Below are 18479 nucleotides of genomic sequence, written 5' to 3'. Positions count from 1 at the left end.
CTTTCATTTTCTATGATAGTTTACCTATTTGCCTTTTGCTAGAATTTTTTTTCTTAAGTAAGCTCAGGTCCTTTTTGTAATTAAAAAATAGAGGTTTTAGGGATCCCTAGGTGGCGCAGCGGTTTAGCGCCTGCCTTTGGCCCAGGGCGCAATCCTGGAGACCCGGGATCGAATCCCACGTCGGGCTCCCGGTGCATGGAGCCTGCTTCTCCCTCTGCCTGTGTGTCTCTGCCTCTCTCTCTCTCTCTCTCTCTCTCTCTCTGTGACTATCATAAATAAATAAAAAATTTAAAAAAAATAAATAAATAAATAGAGGTTTTAAATTTTGGTTTAGACGTCAGCATTATCTTCTGATTTTCATGAGATGTGTGACATCAGTGTTATACCTGGAAACAAACCCATTTTTCTTGAGATCTTTTATTTAAGACTTCAGAAACCTCCTTTAGGAGGCTAATATTCCTTGTGTTGAAGAAACCTTTTTCTGAAAGCCAGAAATTTCTTCTCCTTCTTTAAATCTTTTTTCGAATAAAATTAAGTTAAAAAAATTTAAGATTTTATTTATTTATTCATGGGAGACAGAGAGAGAGAGAGGCAGAGACACAGACAGAGGGAGAAGCAGGCTCCTCGGAGGGAATTTGATATGGGACTCGATCCCAGGATCCCGGAATCACGAACTGAACCAAAGACAGATGCTCAACCACTGAGCCACCCAGGAGCCCCAAGTTTAAGTAAAATTGATCAGTGTAATGCTTGACTTCGTATGATTGTTGCTTGCCTGTAACCTTTAACAAATCACTTAACTTCTTTTGGCCTCGGCTTTTTGATAGGGAAAATTGGAATGAAATTTATATTAGAGACTTTCTTGGAAAAAAAATTACCACAGATCTGTTTTTGTTAGGAAATACATGATTTCCAGTACTATACTATTGAATATATATGGATTATTCAAAGCCTTGTGTGGTTCACAAGATCAAAACATATCAGAGAAGATTCTTGATTTTAAAAATTGTTATCATATATTTAGGTTTTGTTGTTCTGTACATTCAAGACCCAAATTCAAGTGCAATTTTGACTCTGAATAGTGATGAGGCCTTGGGTGTGTTACCTACTGCTCTGTTCTTTACCTCTTTCAGTTTTCAAGTAAAGGGGTTAGAGTAGGTCACCTCTACTGTCCCTTCTAAGAATAGAGATTAAAGTGATGTGGCAGAGAAAACTTGATCCCTGGGAGCCTTTGGGAAAAGTCATTACATTGAATGAGAGAAGGAGGTTTAGTGCTTACATCACTGTTGCAAAGCCAAGGTTGGCATCATTCTTATGTATATACTACTTGGCCTCAAATGTACCTTGATTAAATGACACACAGCACAAATAAATTTTTCCGGAGATTTCCAAGACAGATTGCAGTTCATGTTATTATTGATCAGCTGAGACCAAAGCTCATACTATTTGGTAATCTCGTCAGGTTCTCCTCTACACGTGTTCATGGGAACCTCCAATACAGTGTCCCCCCCGCCACACACACACCCGGTGGGCTCCTTCTTTATAATGGGAAAAGAGCCCTGAAAATTCTGCTGGTCCATGAGATGTGCATGAGCAAAGTTGCCTGAAGACCGAAGATGCATCCATGCTATTGGATGAGATGCAACAGAAGGGATGAAGCCATATCAACCCAGCTTCTCTCTGCCTTCAGTGGGGTAACCTAGAAAAGACTAAAACTCCAGCTACTGAACTCTTGAGGATGAAATGTTATCTGTCACTGACTGGCTGGCCACATCAGGGACATATTGGGTCTCTCTCAACCCATTTCTTCATCTGCCACATAAGCTTATTGTGAGATTGAAACATATCATCACATGTAAGGGGGGTTAGGGAGGGGTTGGCTGTTTCCTAAATGTCCAGGTGAAAATTTAATCTCTGTGCAAAATGGCAATCCAAAGTCATGCTCAGTGTTAGCTATAGTGGTAGAGCTGGTATTGTTTTTAGTAGCTCCATTTCAGCCATCATTATCCTGTATCAGTGGGGAAAGCTTTCGTTCAGGTAGCTTGTTTCCCAAATTTGTGATGGATTGAAACAATCATTTTAGTTTTGAATCTCAAGGTATTTGAACATGAGTGATTTAATTTTACATAAGGTTTTATCATTAACAAGTATTCTTTTTACGTCATTCCATAAAGAACAGAGAGAATACAATCTAAATAAATGAGAAAAAGTATAATTGAGAGGAGGAAAAAGAACCGTGAGGAGAACCATTAGAAGCATAACAAACTGCATTTTCTTTCTAGATTTAAAGATTGAGTCATAGAAAGTTACTCATATCTGCATCTCAAAAGGATGCAAATGCCATTTCAATTTCATGAGAAAAATAAGTTAAGGATAGCATGCTGCCTTTGAAAAGCTTACTTTGATCGTATGCCAAATGGTAAAATGAATGGATTAAATTTTAAATTGCCTATTTTCAGAAGGAAGATATGATATGAAACATATTTAGAATTAGCCCTTCAATTTAACATTAAACATACTAAAAATGTCCTCATCAATTATTGACCACCCAATATTAAAACAGAGGCTTCATGGGAAGATAGAACACTACTCGTTTTTAGAAGTACATTTCCCACCTCTTTCAGGTACAACACACTTGGCATTCAGAAAAGGGATAGTTTCCAAAATTGGTCTCTAAACCAATGAGCACTTTGTTCCATGTGCATCAGCAGACCCACGACCCGTAGTTTAGAATTCAAATAAAATGTAGTCAGGAAAATAAATGGTGTAAGAAACATGTTAGAGCTGACTCTTAAAATATTAGAATCTCACATCTCATTTGTGTCATATTTTCTGCAATCCTGTAAGGATTTAATAACAGTTATGAGTGTGCTGCAAGGCCATGCCTAGGGAAAAATGGCTTAGGATCAACTATTCTTTTTGTCCTCTCTTTTCTCAGTCCCCCAGTATATCTTTCCTTAGAGGTGACATCAGATTCATAGAAATATGTAAGTGCTTTGATAATGACTGCTCTACTGCCTGGGGGAAAAAAGCTTCTTAAAAAATCTCCCACCACTCATTTCCACACATCAACATTCTATCCATCTTGTCACATACCATTTCTTCCCTGAAGTCTTTCTTGACCATAAGCACACATGTTCATTTGCGTGTGCGCGCACACACACACACACACACTTTGATGACTCATTATTCTGAAAGGAGATTCAGAGTGTGTGTTAGAATCAAAGGAAGTAGAGGCTAACCCCAGATGGAGGGAGGGTATGTTGGGGGAAGGGGTCAAGAAAGAAGTGTATACAGTTTGATGTTGGCTTCCCTATTAGAGTATGGAGGATCTTCATCCGTGTGTTCAGTACACATTTATTGATTTTATTGAAGGGTGGCTTTGAAGAAAAGAGAAGATTCACTAAAAAGTAGCATGGGGAAGGAGGCGAGGTCTGTTCTCTCCATATTGCCTTGTTCATTTCATTACCAAGGGAGCCCTTCTCATAATATAGGGATCCTAGATGGTACACAGTTGGCACTCAATAATGCATACAAGTGACAAGGACACAAGGGTAAAAATGACACCGTTTCTTCCCTTGGAGTATTTATAGTCTACTTAGTGAGGGAGCAGTTACCCTCACTAACTAGATCACTGTGTTGTAGGAACACAGTAGAAGAATGTCTTAAACTCCAGGGGATTCAGGAGGGATATCTCAGATATGACACCTAATCTGAGTTCGAGAGACAATCAGAAGCTACCTGATGGGGTGTAATGTACAGCACAATGAATACAGTTAACGAGACCATGTATTGTATATTTGAAAGTTGCTAAGGGAGTAGGTCTTAAAAATTCTCGCAAGAAAATAAATTGGTAACTAGTTGAAGTGATATATTTTAACTAAATGAATTATGATGATCATTTCCCAATCTACACATACATCAAATCATTGCGTGTTGTATACCCTAAAAGTTGTGCAATGTTGTATGACTCACTTATATCTCAATAAAACTGGAAAAAAAGGAATATAGGGGGGAAAAGATACCTGAGGAAAAAAGCTTCACTGAAGGAAAAGAAAGAGCAAGTGAGAGAAAGCTTGAAGATACAGAATAATCTGCTTTGGAAACCTCTGAGCTGAAGTTTGGCTGGTGTATAGGAGATGGGTTAGGGAAGGGGTCGAATATGAAATGAGTGGGGTGAGTGATGGCTGTTTTATAAAGGGCCTTAAATCCAAGCCGAGCCATATTCTAAAAGCCGTGTGAAGCCACTGAAGGATTTTATAGAGGAACAGTATTATCAGAATTTTGTCTTTTAGAAAGACCTCTCTCACAGCACACTCTCAAAGTTGATCCCAGGGTTGCCAAACTGAGTCTAGAGAGACCTAGTACAGTAATAGGGAGAGCTGTGGCAAGTCAAGAATTGGAAGAATGGGAAAGTTTTGGAAGAACACAGGGCTGGTTGAGTGGTAGGATGTGGGAGGGAGGGAGATGGAAAAAATCAGGTGACCCACAGCTCCCAGGCTTGAGCAGTGGGGTGCATGGAGGCCATTCATGGAGAGAGGGAGAAGTAGAAAATTTAGAGCCCCCAGCAGAGTATTTGGCTGGAGCTATGAAATTTAAGGCACCTATTGGATATCTCTAAGGAAATGTTCAGGAACAATTGAATATGGGGAATCGAGTTCTGGAGTTGGGCTTGTCTAAAAGAGAATTGAATGAAGTGTGTTAGAGGAGGGAAAGGAGCCAGGTGCGAGGAACTTAATTTCTGATGCATCTGAACTTAAAATATTTTTGGTAATGGCTGGCACCTTTGTCATGTGCTCACTGTCTCTCTAAACCCTGGGCCCTGCTGCTGTTACAGGATCTCCAAAGGGAACAATTAACAGCAATTACCCTTTTGATACCTTCTTAGAATTATTTACTTTATCATGCTGTTTTTGTAAAGAAAATTTTTAAAGCTTAGCAGCCAAGAAAGAAATCATGATGGTTAATTTGGACTCAGTGTCTTCAGTAGATAGTAACAGCAGTAAAATCATATCAGATAATTAGACTTAATTTTATATGAAATACTACTCTGGGCATTCCTCTAGTTGTTCTTATAGCCTATAAGGATTAGGCTATAAGCGGTCTGCATTATGGAAGATTTACTATAGCAAGTATAGATCTTGATCTGGATATAGGGAGATTTGTACAGCTAGGGCTAGCAGGCCGCATATAGACATGCAGATGAAACCTTGTTTCTCTTCCAATCTGGTATTCATAACAGCAAGAGCTCACATTCACTGGTACTTAGTACCTTTCTAAGTGATTTAAATATGCTAATTCATTTAATGTTCAGGAGAACTGTATAACATAGAGACTGTTATTATTCTATTCCCATTTCACATATATGGAAACTGAGGTGTCAAATAGATCAGTAAGTTGCTTGAGGTTGCACAAACCCTGGGTTCAGGATTTGTACTAGGGAGTGTGGCCCTCGAGTCTATGCTAGTAACATGGCTTTATGCTGCCCATTCATTACCTATATCTAATATATAAAACAATATTTAAATGAGTTTAAAATGGGGCACCTGGGTGGCTCAGTGGTCGAGCAGCAATCTGCCTTTGGCTCAGGTTGTGATCTTGGAGTCCCAGGATCGAGTCCCACACTGGGTTCCCTCCAGGGAGCCTGCTTCTCCCTCTGTCTGTCTCTGCCTCTCTCTCTGCGTCTCTCATGAATAAATAAATAAAATCATAAATAAATAAACAAACAAATACGTAAGTGTAAAATGCAATTTCTGGTCTTACATGCTATAAAGGAGGCTGTGGATTTCCTCAATTACACATGCACAGTTAGAGCTTCTATCTAGGCAGGGCTAGGGGCAGCCATAAGCACTGTTGCAGATTAATGATCAAAGAAGAGGAGTTGATGGTCTAGAGAAGGATGAAGCTATCCTTAGCCCTTGGGAAATGCCCTGAACCAAGGTAACCATTGATACTGTACACTGAGATGTGTCCTGTACACCTGGACTCTAGACTGCTTTGTGATGGCACAGTATACTTGTCCTTCTCTTAGACATATGTCCTGGGAAATGAATGAAGTTTCAGCTTCAAGACCCTCGGTGCATGGGCCTGTACCTGGCAGGGTGCTGACAATGTGTTTCACAGGGTCATATATTTTTTTGTGAAATTTATTAAACTTACTCCTTATGAGTTTTTGTTCTCATTCAAAAAATATTCCATTTTTTGTGCCTATTTTGTATTATTTTGCCTAAAGAGTGTTTCCCAAGTTGTCAAAGCTTTAAGCTCCGCAAAGCTCAGTTTGATCTCCTGTTCAAAGGTCATTCCAGTTTGTAGGCCCTTTGTGTTTTCTTGGCTTAGAGGAGTTTTGGGAGGTTTGTCTTTCCAGTTCTAAATGTGTGGATAGCGGCACAGGGAAATGAGGGAAATGGAGACTTCCTTCACCAGAGTGGAGTAAAAGCATGCTCTCGTATAGAGACGTTTATCCAGCTACTGTGGGCTTTAGGGTGGGAACAAAAGAACAGACTGGAACGCAGGCCATGGAAAGCATTCTGCTGAGAGAAGCAGGGGATGAGGTTTTAGGACAAAGTGGGTCCTTTTTGAATTTGGGGCTGAGTTTTAGATCTTTGTCTCTCATAAGGACTCCAGTGAGAAGGGATAAAAGCTTTTGTGCCTTTACCAGCGAATTATCTTCTCCCAAAGCAGTCATGTGACACGAGGTTCCATCCACTTCTTTTATCCAAAAAGAAAGGGTGAGAGCCTCCTTTTCATAACGATTTTCTATTTAGCTAACCTCAGAACCACAAAAGAAACAAAGCATGATTTAATACAATTCTGTCTGGCCTGAGAAATCTTGACAGGTTAAAAATCCAGATGTAAAAATCCCCACATGCAGGCCTGGTATTCCTTTCACACAAGCGGTCTGCATTATGGAAGATTTATAATAGCAGTCCTTCTGACAGGAGGCCCTCCGGAGCGGCCCGTAAAACCCAGTATGATCCTTAAACATGGGATTTGCACAGGACTTGTCAGTGGAATCCATTGAGAGGTGATAAACCAAAATGAATTGGTTCATTCTTCAGCAGTTTCTGGGAACATTATCTGCCAGATGAGAGCCCTGTGATTTTGACAGAAGCTGAATTTCTTATTAAGATAATTTATACCCAAAGGGATCAAAAGTGAGAAAAATTGAAGAACACGTAAAGACATACAGCGTCATTTGGAATGCAGATAAAGGCAGTGTCGGGCTTCCCTAGCAGTTGCATCTTCAAGGATAACACTGTTCCTTCAGCTTGTCAAGGAAAGCTGGTTTCCTCATTCTTATTTTTCAGACTGCTCACTTGTCTGCATATCATCAATGACATTTTTGTAGTCTAAACGACTTGAGCTTACTAGTTCTGGTTTTGCTAGCTAGGTAGTTGAGTGACTTTGTGGAGGTCATGAACTCCTCTGGCTTCCAGATGCTTCAGATGCTATTTAAAGACAATAACAATCTCAACTCTTCCTCCGAGGGTCTGTCCAGAAAAGTAAGGATTCAGTGACATATCAAAATTGTTTACGTGCAGCCTGTCTGGTTTGGAGTGAAATTGAAGATAATATCTTAGTATTCTAATATTCCTTCCAAAAAATACCTTGGGGTTTTCTATCAACCAATAAAGTAGAATACATTGAGCATTTCCAAGATCTTCCTATGTTTACAAAACAACAGTTTTGTCCATTTTGTTTGGGAACTATAATGATTCACCTGCTACTTGGTTTTGTTCCATAATTTCTGAGGACCTTTTTCTTCACATCACTGGAGCTTCTTGGTGAGGACCCTGGACAGATCCCTCTGCCTGGTTTTAAGGCCAGACTCCTCTTTACCTCATGGGCCTTGAAAGGATTGTATTGGTGGCAAAGAGTGCCATGTGGTGTTAGCTTTGAGAAAGAGTAGAAGCAAAATGTTGACCCACCCATGGCCCATGTTCAAGACCCCATGAGAAGCTTTTCTGGTTTTCAGGAGGGCGTCCTGTCAAAAGGACTGCTATTATAAATCTTTCATAATGCAGACTTCTTGCATGCAAAGAATAACTAGATCTTGGCTGTAATTTATGTTTCTACCTTGGTTTTCCTCTTTTTCTGTACTCAGTTTCTATTTTATTTTATCTTATTTTGTACTTATATGTCTTCATAAGCCATGTTCAAATCTCTTCCAAAATATGGGGCACAGATAATACACAAATGAACAAATAATTATAACAGAGATGAAGTTAAGAAGATTAAAGGAAAACTACAGTGAGCTTCTTCAAGTAAAGCAATGAACATTTCCATTTGTAGCAGTACATCCATGCTGGTCTCCACCATTTCCAGGTTGCTCAAGAAAATCAAACACATTTAAAGATAGCAAATTTAAAATTCCAAAGTGTTCATATTTGAAACCAAGTTACCCCCTTCCTTCTTGTTCCATTCCTCCCATACATACATCTTGTGTACACACACCTGTCTAGCACACCCCACCCTGGAATGACCCACCACTCAGCTGGAGAAGATGGTGTAACTGTGTTGGCTGTCTCTAGTAAAACCCTAGTATTATTTGGTCCCTTAGTGCTGCATAACTGTCTGTTCTGATGTCCTAGGGCCGCTGTAGCAAAGTACCACAACCTGAATGCCTTCAAGTCACAGAATTTTATTATCTCACAGTTTTGAAGGCCAGAAAACCAAAATCAAGGTGTCAGCAAAGCTGTGCTCCCTCTAAAACCTGTGGGGGCTATCTTTCTTTATGTCTTCTTAGCTTCTGGTAGTTGCAATATGTCCACAATCTTTGGCCTTCCTTGGCTTCTAGAACCATCACTCCCATCCTCTGTCTTCACATGACACTTTATGTCTCTCTGTCTTCACATGGCTGTCTTCTGATGAGGATACCAGGCATCCTGGATTAGGGGCCCATCCCACTCCAGTATGATACCCTCTTAACAAGTTACATCTTCAGTGACTCTGTTTCCTGATAAGGTCATATTCTGAGGTACTGGGGACTTCAGCATGGCCTTTGGAGGGGGCATAAATCAACCCATTACACTATCCTTTGACTCATCTGCATTGACTCTCCTTGTCTCTGACTACAGCTGCTGTTCTAAATCTTCCTCAAGTGCCTCAAGCCCTCATTTCCCTTCACCTTCCCTACCTGAACAGAGGACCTCACCTGAGATGAAAAAGCCATCTTCAGTTTTGCTTGTTCCATTTCCAAACTCCTCCATCCTGACTCTCAACTCCTTTCTTACAGGAAGAAATGCCTACAAGACTTTCTGAAGCCCTCTCTTCTTGTCTCCACTATTCACTACCCTCTTCTGTCTCCTCTCTTTCCTTCATCATAGTTTCATTTCATCAACCAGTATCTCCCCACACTACTAAAAATCTTCTAGTGACCTAACTTCCCACATAATTATCATTCCAGCTCCCTCTTTGTTGTTGCCAAGCTACCTTTCCCCCACTTTTTCCCCACCTTCACTTCTCAATCTGTAATAATCTGTGTTTCACCTTCACCTTTGTTCACATAGCTCTCAGGATGATCACCAGTGATCTCCCACTGGCCAAGACCATCTTCATCTTCTTCACCATCCCTACAGCATTCAGTTAGGATCACCATACTTTCTTGAGTAATAGCTCTTCTTTGATTTCCATTATGTTGTATCCTTTAGAATCTCACTGGACCTCTTGTCTTCAACCGAAGCTAACTAAATCCTTACTTTCCCTGAGATGTTATGGTATCTCAGTTTCCCAAAGGCTAGTCTAAGACTCCTACAAGTTTGCAAGATCATTCTACATGAGGTCAGAACTATTTCCGTAATAAGATTAGGACACTTTTCCTTTTCAGCTGCATTGACATTTACATCTATGGTGCAAAAGCAATGGTGATTCAAACTGCTGGTACTTGGGTATGAGTCAGTGCAGGGGCAGCAAACTATATCAGTATTACTTATAGTCTTCACAGCCACACACTCACAGTTTTTTATTTAAAAAGTGGAAAAGAAAGTAAGATGGAAAATACCAGTTTTACTTAAGAATGGCCTTGAAGCCATAAAATTTATTAATTTTTTTGACTCTGTATCCTTGACATATACCTTTTTAATCATCTGAATAACGAAATGGGAAGTACACATGAAATACACTTCTGCAGCATCCCAAAATGTAATATTTAAGTTGAGGAAACATTTGAACTAAACATTTGTTTTTCTCACGGAACTCCATATTTTTACTTGAAAGAACAACTAACAGACAAACTATAGTTATGCAGACTTAGATATTTGGCAGACATTTTCTCAAAAATGAATGAGCATGTTACTCTGAGGAAAAGAACTGGCAGTGTTGTCGCCAATGATTAGGAACGAACTTTCAAGCTGAAATTAGAATTTTGGAAAACCTGTATTTACCAACATGAACCTGACAGCTTTCCAATTTCTAAAGACTTTTTAATAATATAGATGGCGATATTAATGAATGTGGTTTTTTATACTGTGTAATGAAATGTGTCAACATTTGGAAAAGCTACATAACTCAAAGAACCAATATTTTTCAAGTGACCAATGTACAGCATTACAGAATCGTGCATGGATGAAAAAACCATTAAGGGTATAAAATGGATCTTAATATAATCAAATAAAAATGTTACCCGATTATAGCTTCAGATTTAACATTGTAATACACTTTAAGAAACTGCCACTTGTCAAATTTTGATGAAGTATCAAGAAAGACTATTCACAAGGAATTTCAAAAGATATTTGAAAGGCTATTAAGTTACTCCTCCCTTTTCCAACCATATATTTGGGTGAGGCCAGCTTTGATTCACACCCTTCAGACAAAACATCACAGTATAACAGATTGAACACAGAAGCAAATGTGAGTTTTCAAGTATCTTCTCTTAAATCAGAAATTAAAGAGATGTGCAGAAATGTAAAAAAAGAAATGCCAAATCTCACTATATTTTTCTTGTTTTGGAAAACAGACATTTTTCATAAAAATATTTTAACATATAGTGGGCTTATTATTGTTACTTTTAAATACATTTATAAATGTATATTTTTAAAAATTTCTAGTACAACAAACACTGGTAGATGCAAGCCACATTAACAAATGTTCTTTAGGATTCTTAATAATTTTTAAGGGTGTAAGACAGTCCAGAGACCAGACTTGAGATCACTGCTGTGGAACTTTATTCCAAACAGTGGTTACAAAGAGAACTAACTGTTGAGAAAATGAGGAATTTATTGGATTTGTGGGGTACCAGACTGGAGGAAACTGGCCGTCAGAGGACAATAAAGTATGCTATGTGTCTTGGGCAGGGGGAGACCCTGGGCATCAAAAGCATAGATCTGCTGTAAAGGCAGGTGAGTGATACCTGTGGCTAGCTAGCTCTGTTCAAGATACCGTGTTGCCTAGGGTATGTCACTGTGCTGCACCTGTGCCTCTAACCCATTTCATCTCATATTCTGTTGCCTCTGCCAATGAAATGTTTGTCATGTCACTAATGGAAGAAAATAGAGTTGGCTGGTGAATCCCCAGTTTTTGGCCAGCTGTCATCCCCTGCCACTATAAGTTCCCAAAAGACTTGTGCAGAGAGGACAAGCCAAGTAAATGTTAGTTGATGAGGAGGAGGAGGAGGAACAGGAGGAGGGGAGGGAAGGACTAACATTATAGAGTTTGTGAAACCCCTGGCCCCTGAGCTCTGGGCTGCACCCCAGGTTTGCTGAAAGACTTCTTTTGACTATCAGCCTCAGCCCCCAAACAAGGATATCAAAGAGCATCTGGTCACTTGCCAACCCTAGCTTGGTGCAGGAGCTAGCTGCCTGGGCCCTCTTTTGAAGATCAGTAGAGAAAACAATTGCATTCAGTTATTGACATCTGCCAAAGCCACCCAAGGAGGTGACACATAGGCCATTCATCCCAAAGCCCAAAGCCAGGACTCCTTGATTTTTTTTTTGTTTTCCTAATCCAGGCTCTTGAGGCCAAACAGCTCTGAACAACAGAGATGCAAGGCATAAAGAAGAAAGATAAAATGCAAACAAGGAATTAGAGTCAAAAGAAAAGAACACCTCCTCTCCAAGGCTGGTCTTCATGCCCACACTCACTCCTGGGGAGGAGATGGCGAAGTGAAGCTGAAAGTGGAAAAATAGAAAGCTACAAAGACCCAAGAATTGTGTCCTAAGAAATAGGAATGGTTCTATACAGAAGTAAAAGTTTTTAATCTCTTAATTTCTTTCATTGCTGAAAATTCCCCACCTTATTTAAACCATCAACCATGATATGATCACCTGAGAATATCAGGTGGATAGCAAGGAACCAGAAGTCATTGTGTTTACCAGGATTCCTGGTTAGGAAAACACAATATTGTTGGGAAATAGTTCCTTAATGAGCACACTCGGAGTGGTGGCAGAGGCCCCAGGCCCAGGAGTTGGCTGATGCCAAGACTTGAGGGATGAAGGAAAAACAGCCCAAGGAACAGACAAGGAAAGCTTCTTCCTGTGTTCTTGAGAGGGAAAGGAGAATAACAATACAACCTGAAAAGGGGAGAGAGGACCCTCAAATCTCCACAAACGTCATGAAACTTAAAAAAAAAAAAAAAAACTTGCTGTGAATATATTATTTGTGGTTCTGGATTGGATGGAAAGAAAGTATAAAGAGGAAGAAACAGGAGTCAAGGGCAGCCCCGGTGGCGCAGCGGTTTAGCGCCGCCTGCAGCCCAGGGCGTGATCCTGGAGACCGGGGATCGAGTCCCACTTCAGGCTCTCTGTATGGTGCCTGCTTCTCCCTCTGCCTGTGTCTCTGCCTCTCTCTCTGTCTCTATGAATAAATAAAATAAAATCTTAAAAAAAAAAAAAGAAAAAATATATATAAAAAAAAGAAACAGGAGTCAAAATGTGATAAACATTAGTATATTTACATATATATGTATAACATGTTTACGTATATATGTGTAATGTATATATAGATATATATATATGTATATACAGACCATTGAGTGTAAGAACATAATGATACTCAACTCTGATGCCTCCTAAAGCCTAGAGACCATGCCTTGTATAAAGGGAGCATTTAATAGAGATCTGTTTAATTGAATTGAAAATGTACTGAATCAAAATTTTTAAATGATTGCTTTGTGCTGTGATAAGTTTGGTTATGCTTTGGAATAACATCATCTCCAAATCTCAGTGGTTTAATGCAATAGAGGTTTGTTTGTTTTGTTTTAGTTGTTTTCCTTGCCAAGGCAAAGTCAACTATAGGATAGGTGGGAGTAGGAGAAAGATATTTCTGCTCCACACAGCTACTCAGGGACCCAGGCTGAGGAGAATCTTGCTTCTAAATGGTGTACCATCTGGATATTTGGCATCTTCAGAGAAAGAGATAAAAAAAAATTCTTAAGGGCTTTTTCTTGCCTTCTGCACACATTTCATGGACCAGGACTAAATCACACAGCACCATCTAACTAGTGCACCACAATTGATAATCACTAATAATGTCTATCACATGCTTTATTCATTAGCTCTAATATTTTGGTAATAATGGACTTGTTTGAGAATCTTATAACAACTGTGATCCCTCTCCTTAGAAAGAAATATTATACAGAAACTTACTCAACATTTTGCATAATTTTTAGTTTTGTTTTGTTTTGTTTTGTTTATGCATCTCAAACCCCACTGACTGCTCCTCTACAGATCTCAGGACCCAGGTTATGAATCCTTCCCACTGGATCCACAAACATGTTTAACACCTGGTAACAGACCAATAGATGGAAAAAAAAAAAAAGACATTTCTAAGATGAAATCAGAGAGGGAGAAAAACCATAAGATACTTTAACTATAAGAAACAAACTGAGGGTCACTGGAGGGGAGGTGTTGTCTGGGAGGATGGGGTAACTCGGTCATGGACATTTAGGAGGGCACGTGATGTAATGAGCCCTGGGTGTTATATGCAACTGATGAATCACTATACTCTATCTCTGAAACTAGTACATTGTATGTTAATTAATTAACTTTAAATTTAAAAATACATTATGTGTGTTCTATGTTAAGAACAGCCTATTTATTTACTTAGTTACTTATTTACTTAGTTATTTGTGTCAGATCAGTCATCATGCAAGATATATGACCAGTGGATTTTCTTCTGTGTTTTTTTTTTACCAGGAAAAATTTGAGGGTCTGTTTCGGACTTACGATGACTGTGTGACGTTCCAGCTGTTTAAGAGTTTCAGACGTGTCCGAATAAACTTCAGCAATCCCAAGTCTGCAGCCCGAGCCAGGATAGAGCTTCATGAAACCCAGTTCAGAGGGAAAAAATTAAAACTCTACTTTGCACAGGTAAGGCAATTCTTGCTCTACATTATTTGTTGCCTTTTAAAACTATAAATGGAGCCCTTTCTACATTCGGGTTCTCCTTATTTTACAAAGAAATAAACCTATACCATGGATCCCCAGGCAGGGACAACACAGAGGTTTAGAAATCAGGCTCTGAGGGCTGACAGCCTGGGTTCTCACCTGGGCAATTTACATACCCTCAGTGGGTCTCACTTTCCTCACCTATAAAATGAGAAGGATGATACACACTCCAGACTGTGGTTAGGAGGATTAAATGAACTATTGTGTGTTAGAATGCCTGGAATTTGGTAATTGCACAGTAAACACCAGCTGGTAGTTGTAGTAAGAACAGTCTATTCACAACTACTCCTAAACTTCCTAGCAGGTTTATAATTAAAATTTCAGTTATATCATAGTGAACTGGACTGTGTGTATTTAGTGGACTCTGTGCATTTCCAGTGACTCCCATTCATGAGAAAAGATCACAAACGTATGGAGATTAATTTTGTGTTTTATTTCATCCAGAAATAAATGCCAGGTATTCCAAAAGGGGACGGACAATTCTTGGCAATGCTCGCAGAGTCCACAGCAATAGAAAATCAATGTCCAATAATATTAGATCTATCTTAATTCATCTCATTGGTCAGTAAGCATTGTCCCTATCTTTTAGTTCTACAAAGATGACACACTGAAAAGAACATAGACTTTGCATCTTTTTAAAGCTGAATAGTATTTCATTGTATGTAGATGCCAATTCAGCCGTCAATGGACATTTTGTATTATTCTCCTATCGTGGCTATTGTGAATAGTGGTGCAATAGAGGTGCAACAGGAGTCTTAATGTTTCTTCAAGAGTCTGATTTCAATTCTTTTGTATAAATACCCAGAAGTGGAATTGCTCAATCAGATGGTGGTTCTATTGCTTTATTTTCCGAAGAACCTCCATACTGTTTCCTATAGTGGCTGTGCCATTGTGCATTCCCACTAGTTTTTCCAATTTTTCCAAATCTTTGCCAACATTTGTTGTCTTTTATTTATTTATTTGATTTTGATAATACCTATCCTGACTGGCATGAGGCAATATTTCAACTGTAGTTTTGATTTCCCTGATGCTTAGTGGCCTAAATTGTTTTTTCATATACCTGTTGGCCATTTATGTATCTTCTTTGGAGAAATGTCTATTTGAGTCCTTAGATCATTTTTTAACTGAGTTATTAGGTTTTATTTTGTTTTTTGGGGGGTTTGTTTGTTTGCTTGCTTTTGAATCATAGGAGTTCCTTAACTCTTTATCCTATATATAGATAAGGAGATTAACCTATCCCCTAAATGGTTTGCGAATATTTTCTCCCATTCTGTGGATTGCTTTTTCACTCTGTTGATAGTTTTCTTTTACTGTGCAGAAGACTTAGTTTGGTACAGTCCTGCTTGTTTATTTTTGTTTGTGTTGCCTGTGCTTTGGATGTCATATCTATGAAAACATTGCCAATGCAGTGTCATGAAGCTTTCCACTATATTTTCTTCTAGGATTTTTGCTGTTTCAGATCTTATGTTTTAAGTCCTTAATCCATTTTGAGTTATTTTTTGTGTATGGTGTAAGGTAAGGTTTTAATTTCATTCCTTTGTATGTGGATATCCAGTTTTCCCAACACCGTTTGTTGAAGAGATTGTCCTTCCCTCATTGTGTACTGTTAGTACCCTTGTTGAATATCAGCTGACACCATATGTGTGGATTCATTTCCAAGCTTTCTATTCTCTATGTCCATTGGTCTATATGTCTGTCTCAATGCCAGTACCATACTCTTCTGATTACTGTAGCTTTGTAATATATTTTTAAATCAGGAAGTATGATGTTCTTGTTTCTCAACGTTGATTTGGCTATTTGGGTCTTTTGTGGTTCTATATGAATTTTAGTATTGTTTTCTTACTATTTCTGTAAAAAAAAAATCCATTGGGATTTTGGTAAGGATTGCATTGAATCTGTAGATTGCTTTGGATAGTATGGACCCTCTGCAATACGGATGAACCTTGAGGACATGATGCTAAGTGTAATAAACCAGTCACAGAAAGACAAATATTGCATGATTCCACTTATATGAGGGATCTAAATTCACAAAATTCATAGAACCTAAGAGTAGAAGGGTAGTTGCCAGGGACTAAGGAGAAGGGAAAATGTTATAAAATTATAGTTAAACAAGATGAACATGCTTTAGAGATCCACTATACAACACTGTACCTATAGTCAATAAAAATCTATTATAGTCTTAAAAATCTGTTGAGAGGGTAAATCTCTGGGGTGCCTCGGTGGCTCGGTCATTAAAGCAACTACATTCGGCTCAGGTTGTGATCCTGGGGTCCTGGGATCGAGCCCCTTGCTCAGCGGGGAGCCTGCTTCTCTCTCTCAAATAAATAAATAAAAACTTTAAAAAAAGAGGATAGATCTCTTGTTAAATGTTCTAACCACAATAAAATATAGTAAAATAAAATAAAAACTAAAAAAGAAGAAGAATTTAGACTTTGGTCTCAGATCCATGTTTGAATCTCATGCTACTAGTAACTGTGTATCTTGTAGAAACCTCAGTTTTTAATCTATTGGAACCCTACTTGTTTCCTGAAAAAGTTAAACAGGCGGTTACCATTTGACCCAGCAAATACTTACTCCTAGGTATATAGATTACCTAAAAGACTTGAAAATAGATCTCAAAAAAATATATGTACACATATATTCATGGTGGTACTACTTACACTAGCCAAAAGGTAGAAACAATCCAAATGTCCATCAGTGGATGAACAAATAAATTGTGGTCCGTCACTCATTGGAATGTTATTAAACCATAAAAAGGGATGAAGCACTGGTGTGTGCTACAACACAGATGAAGCCTGAAAATGTTATGCTAAGTAAAAGAAGCTAGACACAAAAAAGGTCACATATTCTGATTCCATTTCTGTGAAAAGTCCAGAATAGGTAAATCCATAGAAACAGAAAGCATGGATTGGTGGTTTCGTGGTTGCGAGGTTCTGACAAGAGGCAAACATGTAACTGTTTAATCGGTACAGGGTTTCCTTTGGACAATACAAGTGCTTTGGATCTAGGTAGAAGTGGTGATTGCACAGCACTGGGCAGGTACTAAATGCCACTGACTGATCACGTTAGAATGCTTAGTTTCATATTACATGAATATCACCTCAAAAGAATGAGAGAGAGGGGTACCTTTGGCTCAGGTCATGATCTCCAGGTCCTGAGATCAAGCCCTGCATCAGGTTTCCTGCTCAGCAGGGAGTCTGCTTCTTTCTTTCTCTCTCTCTCTCTTTTTCTCTCCTTCTGCACCTCCCCACTGCTTGTTCTCTCTCTCTCCAATAAATAAATAAAATCTTAAAAAAAAAAAAAAAGAACGAGAGAGAGAGAGAGAGAGAGAGAGGAAAGGAGGAAAAACAGGAGGGAATAAGGAGTCCAGAGACCAGCAGCATCAGCCTCACTTGAGAACTTGTGCAGATTCTCCAGCCCCACCCCTGCTCTGCTGAATCAGAAACTCCAGGAGCCGGGCTCTACCGTCTGTGCTCTCGTAAGCTGTCCAAGTAATTATGCACGCTAAAAGTTGATATCCACTGTTTTAAGGATGAGATAAGATAACTGAGCATATGGTGTATGCTAAGTAGCGATTATTATTATAGCCTGGTTCATTGGTTCATTTGTCACAGGCTCAAAATGAGACTCTGCATCTTCCTGTACCCACACGGCACATCTGAGGCCCTGATGAATACTGTGTCTCCATTTCTCTTTGAAAGGTTCAGACTCCAGAGACAGACGGTGACAAGCTACATTTGGCTCCACCACAGCCCGCCAAACAATTCCTCATCTCACCCCCGGCATCTCCTCCCGTCGGCTGGCAGCCCATCAGTGATGCCACCCCAGTGCTCAACTATGACCTCCTCTATGCCGTGGCCAAACTAGGACCAGGTATGCTCTGTGACCCCTTTGGAAAATAAACACTGTCAACCGCTCAGAAAAGCCAAATGAGATTAACAACCTTGAAATCCGAGGCCCATGGTAACATGGGCATTTCTAATGGGTTTATTGCAACGTGTGGACAGCCAGAGGGCTGACGGATGCGAAGGCAGCATCAGACTTTGTCCCAGTTTAACAGCAGTGTCTATCCATGCAGCTTCTGCATTGCAGTGCAGA

At 39.3% G+C, this 18479-nt stretch overlaps 1 protein-coding gene across 3 annotated transcripts in view; it reads left to right on the top strand.

Moving 5' to 3' along the window:
• The window catches only part of RCAN2 (regulator of calcineurin 2), a 260250-nt gene that overhangs the window by 219919 nt on the left and 21852 nt on the right, over nt 1-18479 (top strand). For all 3 annotated transcript variants that reach the window (XM_038554239.1, XM_038554240.1, XM_038554241.1), the window contains 2 exons: nt 14130-14303; nt 18083-18254. In XM_038554239.1, coding sequence (XP_038410167.1) covers nt 14130-14303; nt 18083-18254 — 346 coding nt within the window. The remainder of the gene's footprint in view (nt 1-14129; nt 14304-18082; nt 18255-18479) is intronic.

This window comes from Canis lupus, chromosome 12 (genome assembly GCF_011100685.1).
Source record: "Canis lupus familiaris isolate Mischka breed German Shepherd chromosome 12, alternate assembly UU_Cfam_GSD_1.0, whole genome shotgun sequence".
Taxonomy (NCBI): Eukaryota; Metazoa; Chordata; class Mammalia; order Carnivora; family Canidae; genus Canis; species Canis lupus.
This window is presented reverse-complemented; position numbering and strand designations above follow the sequence as displayed.